This window comes from Toxotes jaculatrix, chromosome 14 (genome assembly GCF_017976425.1).
Source record: "Toxotes jaculatrix isolate fToxJac2 chromosome 14, fToxJac2.pri, whole genome shotgun sequence".
NCBI lineage: Eukaryota > Metazoa > Chordata > Actinopteri > Toxotidae > Toxotes > Toxotes jaculatrix.
The window spans coordinates 14728502-14738892 of record NC_054407.1 but is presented as its reverse complement, the minus strand read 5'-3'; the positions used below and the strand labels follow the sequence as shown (position 1 = coordinate 14738892).

Below are 10391 nucleotides of genomic sequence, written 5' to 3'. Positions count from 1 at the left end.
CTTGGCAATTAAAGCCTTGTTAGAGATATAAAACCTTGAGACTCAAATGGAGAGTCCCTGGCGAGTCAAACCACTGAGCAAATCCTTAAACCAAACAACCTTCCAGTGGGAACACTTCTTCTCTGAGGATAGATGTTTAATTATCTCTGCTTGTTTGGGGGGGAAAGGAAGGAAAAACTGTTTCGCTCCCTCTTGTTTGTCTTAAAAGCTCATGAGTATTTATTGGAATTAATTTAAGTGGCAATCAGTGTGCTGTGTTTGATTGTCACAATGTATTGACCTAAGACAGTGAACATTACAAATTATTTGTGAAAAAAGTGAGAGGCATAACCAAACCACACAATGAAAGTGACCAAAATACAGAGATTAAATCGTGGTTTTAAAATGTTTTCTTAAAAAAAAAAAGAAGGCAAAGCAATTTCAGGAATATTAAACAGATTCAGTGTTCTTAATTTACTGTAATGAATTAATCTTTAAAATATTGCTGCTAAGTGTGATCCATTTATCATTTATTCCCAATTGATGCAAAACACCTATTTCAATGTTCTCCTAAAGTAGGCCAGCTATTTTCCCAAATGAATCTTCCTTTTTTTGAAAATAATGCTACATATTTGGGCAATATGATGTGATAATTTATCATTATTTAATGATCTCCCTCAGACAGTACATCACACATGGTGCAGTCAGCGACAACAGCTGTGCAGGATCTTGATGGGCTAATTCTCCAACACTCAACTTCTCTGCTTGTTCAGTCCAACATAACCCTGTGACCTCTCCTTTGGTGTCCACTTTTTTCTCCACTGAAAGGCCATTTCTGTTTCCCTCCTTGTCTCCTTTCATCTCACCTTTTTGTCTGTTTCTTCTTACCTCTCTGACATACTCCTCTAAATGGGTCTGGCATGCATCCCACTATCTAACGAAGGCGTGTGTGTGTGTGTGTGTGTGTGTGTGGGCGGTGTTTAGGGAGGTGAAACCTTCTCTGGGACACACTAATCAGCTCCAAACCAAGGCCTGGGCAGGGAGGCACTGGACAGGTGAGTGGAACCACTCGCTACACCTCCTGGCTGATCCTTAGTGTGAAGGTCAGATCAGCTTCATCCTTTATGCCCTAGTCACTCCTTCATTCTGGTGTCCCCCAGTCACCTGGCTTCCATCCCTGGTCGCTGGGCCCTTCCTGGGCACCTCTGAGGAAGGAAACAGTGAGCAGCTGCTTTACCAAGGGAGCCTCCTGAACGCGCCTTCTGCCGGGCCCTGTGTGTGTTAACCTTTTCTTTTAATTAACACCGTCCCAACTCCCAGCTCCCACCACCGTGGTCCGGAGAGAGGTTCTCTGGGCTTATGCAACTGTCAGGGAAGTGGGGGAGTCATCGGGGATCAAGAAAGGTGGTGGGCGGGTGGGAGTGATGAAGGTGAGAAGGGTGAGGAGGAGGAGGAGGTGGGATGAATAATGCGTGCATGGCCTGGGAGTGAGGGTTTTTTCTAATCCTTCAGAGCCTTCTTTATCCGCATGCCTTCACAGAACTACAACACACCAGTCATTCTACACAGCTGCCTATTTTCCAGGGACAATCCCGAAGTAAATTGGACAGGCTGATGAGAAGATGGCTGCTCTTAATTTGCACTACAGCTCATTACACTGCATGAGAGTCAAAAAGATTTCATTTTCTAGTCACTGACTACGCAACTATAGACATCAGTGGGTTACATTCAGAGCCATGTACTGCAGGGGCGGCTGGCTAACAGTGGGCGACAGGGCGCCGCCCTCGTTGACCCACACGAAAAACATAAGAGTTTATTTTGCTCTTCCAAGTCTGAATATTATTGTCCAATCAGGAGCCTGACTATCATTGTCCAATCCATGTCCATTTCTATGGGCTCCGGGAGGGCTTGCCCCAACCAGTCTATGGCCCCAACGTGCTTTCGTCATACGCACTGATGAAGTCACGTGTGCATACGCATCGCGTTCACGTTCAAGATCAACATGGCTAGCATTGCAACTCAACGCAGCAACGCCATCGTGTCATTGCGGGAATTACCATTCTGTCGTCGGAGCAATCAAGATAAATTGGCTATCAAAGCATTAGGACCATCAGACCAAATTTAAATATCAAGCAGGTGTCTTCAAAGGCGGGGAAAACCTACAGCCGCGGATTTTCAACCAACTGGCGTGGGCGGAAAACGTGGCTAGCAGGATGCGAAGTAGCTAACGCGCTGTTCCGCTGCCCCTGCCGTCTGATTCAGCCGGATGGAAACACAGACACCGCCTGGACAACCACCGACATGCACCATCTCCCGGAGAAGGTGAGAAAACTGTACAACACAGTTGGGTGAGAGCTACATGATAGTTGTGTGTCGGCATAACGATGAGATGTGCAAGAGCCGCCATATTCTAGGCCGTGTTATTGACTGTGTTAAATTCTGTGGCGTGTTTGAGTTAGCCTTGCGAGGCAAGGATGAAATTGAGGGGTCCAGCAACCCCGCGATTTTTCGTGAACTGGTCGACTTTGTGGTGTCGCTAGACGAGGTGTTTGAGGAGCACTTAAAAACGGCCTTGTTATTGTACGCTCTAAATGTTGAATTGTAAATAGTTGTACTGATTGCACATTACCAGCTGAATATCACTGTATATACTGAATATGCTCTGTGATGACTTGATTTTAATTTGATTTGATTTTCAATATGATGGTTACTGTGATGATGGCTGTCTATAGAGTAAATAGTACGTTATGCCAACATTGATTTCATTCATCAAAACAACTGCTGCACCTAAAATAAAATGTCAGGTGAAGACAATGGGATTGTTGTGATTATTGTAAAGCAGGTCTTTTTTCACTTTCAGAGGTATAAATGAGTGCAAACTAGTAGATGACAATGTATCTGTTGATGGGCACGGTGGAAGTGTTTCATCGTAGAACCAAAATAATTGTACTCAAGAAATTAACTCTGAACTTGATGTAGCTACACAAAATATTGTATGTCTGATGCTGCCATCTAGCTAGTGGTTGAACAGGAAAGGTAAAGTGACTTTGGTTATTTTACCCATTGAATCATCTTGGCCATCATTGCAACAGCTGCCCCCCCTGAGAGGTTTGTCAGGAGCCGCCTCTGATGTACTGTGTATTTGTGTTTGTTCTCCAGCTGTAGCCACATGTCTGTTGTCATGTTCTTGAGTCATGATATACACTTGTTTAAGAGACATCCAATTCTTAATTATTAAATTCAGAGATCCATTGAACCTGGTAATCAGACATTGGTACTACACTCAGCTGAGTCTGGTTGACTGTGTAAAATGATAAGGGGCTCTTAAGCACGGTTACATGCTGTAACTTAGTTACCACCAGCGTATAGAGAGGTGAGTAGGCTTGATCTCATCTTAAAGTCAAGATCTCCTAATGAGACAGTGGTAATGAGCAAGAAAAAAAAATCACTCTCATTTCAGTTAAAAAAAAAAGTGTTGAAAGGTTTGCTATTTTTCCTCTTTCATCTTGTGTGGCAGTGCCAAGTGGAAAATGTCCATCTTTCACCGGGAGATTTTTATGTTCGTCTTGGCTCCTGATAATGTCCCCGGGGGATCTTCTTTCTTGGCATGTTCATAGTGGTCACCATTTGCTGGAGACGGGCTGTGGAGGTCAAAGCCATTTGAGAAGGACATAAAACCCCTAGAATGATTTTTGATCACACCATGAAACCGTCCCATTGTGGTTAAATGGTATCCTTCATGCCAATAACATCTTTGTGGAGGTTATTGTCATGACAAGCAATTTAAAGTTGGTCTATCGGAATAAATCTACTGTCCATAGGTGAATATATGAATGCAGCCAGCTGGTTAGTGAGTGAAGATGTTTTAGTTTGTCTAGGAATTTGATCATGTTACCAATCACCTAGCAGATGATGTTAAAATACTTTCAGTGAAGGATCCAGGTGATAATACTGTCGCTAAAGCCATGACAGCATCCTACAGTTCAGGCCGTGATGCTGCAAGTGAAGGATACATGAGTCTAGCATCTTGTGACCTCAGTTTTATGATGGAGTAAGTAAGAGGAAAACTGCCAGGACCTTCTCCTCATGAAGACCCAGAGCAAGGGCACTGTCTCCCCAGCCCCATAGATCAGCCAGCCCTGAATGTCAAACCACACAGCAGCCACTGCAGTGCCAGGAGTCCCCCTCTCGCTCCCTCTCTGGCCCGTGATCTGCTGTCTGGTGACACCACTGCGCTAATGACCCGGTTTGGGAGTTGCTCCGTGGGGCTCCTTGGCTTGGGAAGATGGAAGTTGTGGATATCCAGCTGGAAGGTCACTGTTGACGAGGACCACTCACTCCACATTCCCTGTACTTTGTTGACATCCTTCAGTTTGCAAGGATGTTGAGACAAGGAGCCTGTCACTGACCATCCTATTGAAACAAAAGTGCATTTACTGGTTGGAAATTCCAGAATATTCTTATGTGATTTCCACACCGTTTTTGTAAATATATGCACTTGGTAGAGAAGAAAACTGTGTGTAAGTGAACTGCATACATATGATATTTTTTTTTTGCTTCAGTGTTTAATTGCTCAACAATTTGGATAACAGTGAAGTTGGAAAGCAGCACTCACGCCTTGCTTGCCAACTCTGAAGCCTTCTGATTGTTAGCTCTCCATGTTGTTTTTGTTCTTTTTTTAATCAGTTTACTGTGAGAGTATGCCTCAGTGCTCAGAGAGGGCAATGTTTTCAGTCACTCGCTTTCTTGACTTTTTTTTTTTCTTTTTCACAGCCTCAGGAGTTTGGCTTGATGGAGCAGAGTGTAAAGTCCCCAGGGAGCGCTCCTCTGGTGATGGGGGCACTGCCTCGACCTCACTCATGCCTGGTGTGGGTGGCATCCAACTAGGGAGACACACAATGGAGAGCAAGACTGAAGATGGTGATGCTTCTGGTGGACTCTCCCAGGACTGAGCCTTATTCTCAGGGTCATGCATTCCAGCAATCTCTGTAATTATAAGCAAGTAAGAAAAAAGTTGAATCTTCTGCCTTTCTCAAAATGAACGTGCCCCACTCCTCAAGGGAAACATTCACATCTCTGAGTTCTAGTAGCTGGATGGGTTTTAATGAGGCAAGTCAAGAGTGTGTGTGTGTGGTTGGTGTACATGCATGTCTGTGTATCTGCCCTCTTCTAATGAGCGTAATTGACCGACTGTGCTTTTAAGCCGCCGTTTTTCACCATTTGTGAGAGTATTCTGCTAAATAGCCTTCAGTGATTATTATTTCTAGAGGAGACACTTCATTGGGATTAAAACTTTCTCTGAGTTTTAAAGTTCAGTTTCTACTTTTTTTTTTTTTTGACATTGTGCTGTCGGAGCCAAATGGACAGAGGGTGAGCAGGCCACAGGTCAGGAAGAACTGCTGAAGGATCCCACCACCCAAGGGCCACAGATTCCACCAGGGAATGTTTCACCCTGCTGAGAGGCAGAGTGAAATGTCTGATGCTGCGGCACATACACATGCTGCGGCGTCTCGATGTCTAACTAAAAGCTATGGGTGGTGAAAAAAATCTCCACAGAGCTGCTCAGTTTTACTACAGATACTGTGGTAAGAAGCTTAGGTGATCTGAAAACAGACTGTGCCTATCTGTGTTTTATACCAGTCTAACAGCCTGGAGTCTGAATGTTGAATTTCTGAAGGACAACACAATTAGAGAGTCTATAAGGAGGTTTAAGTGAATTTTCAGTGCCTTAATTTTGTAGTATCATATAGGTACACGCTGAATAGAAATTTCCTAGCTGGCACTGACAAACATGTCAAGTTTTTTTTTATTTTATTTATCTTTGTTTGATTCCCTTTTCCCTCCCGCTCAGAGGTGAGAGTTGAAACATAAACATTTTTGTTGATTTTCATTGTGCCTATTTGCTCCCAAAAATTCACATTTGATTCTCCTTTCCATATTTATAAGGTTATCCCTGAGGGACAGGCCGTGTCAGACTGTTTTTGGAGCATCATGAGCAACCTACCTCACATGAGGTTTCTTCCACTTGAAGGAAAAAAAAAAAAACAACTTCTGAGCAAGAGAGTACTGTAACTTAGAGACTGAACTGTGCAAGCACTGAGTCAAGTCGAGCCTTTTCCCAGTTACTTTGTCACTAATGAAAGTAGCAAAGAGCCCTGGAGGACTGAAGAGCACTGTTTGTTTGTGTTTGAGAGAGCATTCGAGAGGTATGGGGGGGGGGGGGAAGGTGGTAAAACTTTGGGAGAGCCGTCTGACAGAGCGCTGAGACAGAGAGGGGGAACTTTGGAGCATTGTTAAGATTGAAGTTTTAAGGCAGCTGAGACCTCCTGACAGATTCCAAGCACCTACAAATAGATGTTTCATATGTGTGTGTTTACCAACTTTACTGTAGTTTGGGAGGGCTTTGAATTTACCAAAGCGCATCACGTCAATCTATGTCATACTTTGTTTTATTGATCTTTTGAACACAATTTATGGCAGCTTGTGGGTGGGGAAATTATTTGAAAAGCAGTGGGTGTGGATTAAATTACAAGATACAAATTGAGCAAACACAATGAAAGCTTTGACATCATATGTAGGTCATATGTCCCCACTTATTATGTTCAATTCTCACACTGATTCGGGACAAAAGCTGCAAAATAACAAAGCTTTATTAAAGTAAGAGTCAGGTAATGACTGTCAACTAATAGATATCTCTTCTGTAGCTCTGAATTTTCTATTACATTTAGATTACTTTGAGCTTGGTGATTACCATAGATGTCTGTAACAGTATATGGCCTCATTATGAACTCCAAAGTAAAAGGTAGGAATACCCTATAGAATAAGTACAGCCTTAAAATGTACTCACATCATTAACTTTTATAGTTATTGTTAACTTTTATAGCGAGTTTTCTTTAACAAAGTTAGATTCTGCCACAGTAAAGGCTATCAAAGGTTGTTGTTAATTTTCTTCTTCTACACCAGTTCGTATTTGGCAGTTGCCCTATCGACTGTTTCTCTCCTTCCCTATAGGTCTGCGTTGAAAACCTCGCTTTCCTCTTACATTTGTCTCTGCGAAAGAGTCAGAAAAGAAATGCATCAAAAGTGGGAAAAGCAGTTCCGGGACTGTGATTTTTAGATGGGGCCCCTGGCAGAGGCTACCTCCAGGCTGCAGAGGGGAAGAGTGCAGAGTGAGAAGCCCACTGCAGGACTCCTCTCTGGATCTCATTTTCACATAGCAGGGGTAGTATGGGGGCCTGGACATCCACATGCAGGTGAGGGTGTAAACAAATGCAGTGTTGTGAACATTTTTGATAAGAGGTAAAAGAAAGAAAGATTGTGTGATGTTGTTTTTACACAATAACAGGTATGCCAATTGATTAACTTAAGTGTTAGCAAGCTAAAATTAGTCAAGTAAGTAATTTAAAAAAAAAATTTAAAAAACGAATTTTCCTATAAAAATAAGGTAGAGGTTATACCTTTTGACACAACCACAAATATTATTTTAAACCTGAGAAAAGTGACATTTCTTTATAAATAATATTCTAATAATTAGTGGCATAAAATATTTTTTATTGTGCATAAAAAACTCTAATCTGTAAATAAACTGATCATCCCAAAATTCTGCGCGTGCCATTACATGCCATATATGTCAACAGCCTCACAGAAAATGTCTCTCTGCTTAACCATTTCTACCAGAAGGGGGACCAGTCCGTCTGCCGTAGACGGAGAGTGGCCGACGGCGAGCTGAGGCAGAGGAGACGCCAGGGTGAGCAAGCCGACTTTGGGTTTAGAGTTCGACTCCGGATCCGGGGACCAGCAGATCCAGCAATCCGCATCTTGCCATGATCCCTAGGATTTTAATCATGTCTCTCTGTCTGTGTGTGAGTGCAGGCAGGCTGACAATGATTTCCTCAGTGATTACGTACAGAGCGAGTCCCTGCGGGGTAGGGGCCCCCTCTGGAGCCATCCTGATGGCTTTGGGGGCCTTGCTTCCATTTTCCATTATTATGTGGACTACCGGAGCGACAGCGCAGTCCAAGACCTTGCAGGTTTGTGATGAGGAGGGAGCTTCCATCTTCTCTCTGCTTCTTCATCCTCTTTTAAGAGCAATTTAGACGTAGACTTAGATCAGATTCCGAACATAATTCATGATTAGCTGACTGGAGTGAGAAAAGGAGAAGTCTATAATAGTTTTGATGCTGTTAGGTGGATATGAAGTGAAAAGTGTAATTATCATTTTTCCTCCTTTTTTTTTGGTTTTGTTGCATTTTTTTTTGCACTCTCACAGGAGGCGTTTTGCTGATGTCTTTCTCACGCGGATGCATTTGAGATGAGAGGCGAAAAGCAAATATTCCGCTTTTATTTCTAAACGAACATCATGCCTACACGCGTGTGTGGTTTCCCGGAGAATGGAAGCGCATGACGGGATTACTATATTCTCACACTTTTCCCGATACCCAGCTCAACTAAACAGGGTCGCCTATAACGATCGGGCTAATTGGATTTTATAACATCCACCTACTCATCACCAAATAACAGCAAACTCGTGTTTAGATCGCGCGGCAAGGGCTAAGTTGCATCTTTCTGTAATGGTAAAAAGACAGCCGCGATTTTGGACAGTGAAATTTAGAGAGACTACACCTTTAGACTATCCCGTCTTACACAAATTATCAGACAGAAACTGAGCAACTTCAGCGTTTTCTATAGGATGTCGCGCCGCAAGCAAGCTAAACCAAGATCACTGAAAGGTAAGTGATAAGCCTATGTTTGGTGGCTCTCAGAGCATTTTATTTTAAGGTGATGACAAGTCTAGACGAGCATGAACTGAACTTAGGCTATCGCTCACTGAAATGTCTGTTTTCCCCTCCTTTTTTTACGCATTTGGAAGTGTTCTTCCTCTTATGTTGCGCATGAGATCGACTGCATATACGCACTTGGCATCGGGGAAAAGCTGGTCGGCTTCAGTTCAGACTGTACTGTAATGATAGTTAAAGTGCAAGGGCAGGGCATGGATAATTTAGAGAGCAACAGTGCAGCGAAACATCTGGATGTGTTAAAGACGCTCCTGGTCGGAACTTAAGCCGTCTGATGGAATGGGGTGCAGAGTCACGTGACCCCCCCCCCCCCCTTTTCACATCCCCCCCACCCCAGTCTGAGAAACTAAGGAGGAAACATTTTATATGTTGGGGAAAGGGAGGGCTGTGATGTGTGTGTGTGTGTGCACAGTTAAACGTGAAATCAGAGGTGGGAGAAGTGTTGACTGCTAATTGGACATGTTCATTAATAAGTTGGAAACATCTGGATTTATCAGTCATCAGCTCCAAGCTTGAAAACAACAGAACTTTATGGTGTTTTTGTTGCATGTAAAACCTCAGCACAGCATGTCAGTGTATACACGTTAGACACTGTACACGATTTTTGTTGTTTTTCTTCATTTTAGTTACCTTTCCCCCTCTCTTTTAAACTGTTGGATTGGTGGTAATTTGATCGTGCATTTGTGTCTGAGTGCACATGTGTGTGAGAGAGGGGGAGGGAGGAAGAAATAGAGACAGAACGAGAGAGCAACATGCATGCACACACACTCTCTCTCACACACACTTATTCACGCACTACTTTTCTCTGTAGCCTTTTGGTGGGGGAGCTGCTGGGTTTTGGAGGTTGAGCTCCAGTTCATCTGGCAGGCATTGTATTTTGCTCAGCAAATAATTGTCCACAATTTCACATTCCCAGCTTGTGGTCTGAGGACCCCTTTCTCTCTCTCCTTTCGTTCTCGGAAGTCCTCATCTCAAAGGAAGATTACATGGTCTGCGGTAGTACATTCATGCAGCCACCATTTTAAATCAATACCCAGGAGAGGGTGGAAATGTGAGTGCATGCACATCTTAAAATTGTCACATTCTGTTTTCAGACCTGCACTGCTCTATTCACAGTAAACAGCTCTATACATAGATTTCCTATTTTCTCAGACCAGATTGGCATTGACTGTTTTTTTTGTTAGTTGGTGTGACATTTGCTATTCTCAAAAGACACATCACTTATATATAATCGTCTCTTGCCAGCATGCCTACATGCTACAAGTGTGTGTGTGTGTGTGTGCGTTCAGAGGAACATCTGTTAAGATTTGTATACATCTATATGTGCGACAGAGAGGGATAGAGAGTGAGCACATCAGTATGCAAATGAAGTCAGAGTGATGACATTGTTTGTTTTGTTATTGTCACTAAAATTTAAATTGGAAAAACGTAGCGCACAAAACATCCCGACTTTTATGTCTTCATTCCGACTGCTCAGGCGGAGCAGAAATGCAGATACGTCATAGATATTTCCCTGTTTTGGATCAGACCCAAAGAAGGCCAGGCAGATGTTATTTATTGTTCTTTGTCTATCTCTTTCCTCAGGGACAGAGATACACTTATACAGATGTCCACAAT

At 43.0% G+C, this 10391-nt stretch overlaps 1 protein-coding gene across 4 annotated transcripts in view; it reads left to right on the top strand.

The window, feature by feature from the left end:
- Positions 1–7872: 7872 nt before the first annotated feature.
- The window catches only part of LOC121192844 (zinc finger protein 521-like), an 89302-nt gene continuing 86783 nt past the window's right edge, over positions 7873–10391 (top strand). For 2 of the 4 annotated variants that reach the window (XM_041054764.1, XM_041054763.1), the window contains exon 1: positions 7873–8009. Coding sequence is in view for 2 of the 4 variants with exons in the window: in XM_041054762.1 (XP_040910696.1) it covers positions 8669–8708 (40 nt within the window). In the remaining 2 variants the exon portion in view is untranslated. Of the gene's footprint in view, positions 8010–8120; positions 8709–10391 lie in introns of those variants that run through there. The other 2 variants (XM_041054762.1, XM_041054761.1) reach the window with 1 other exon arrangement.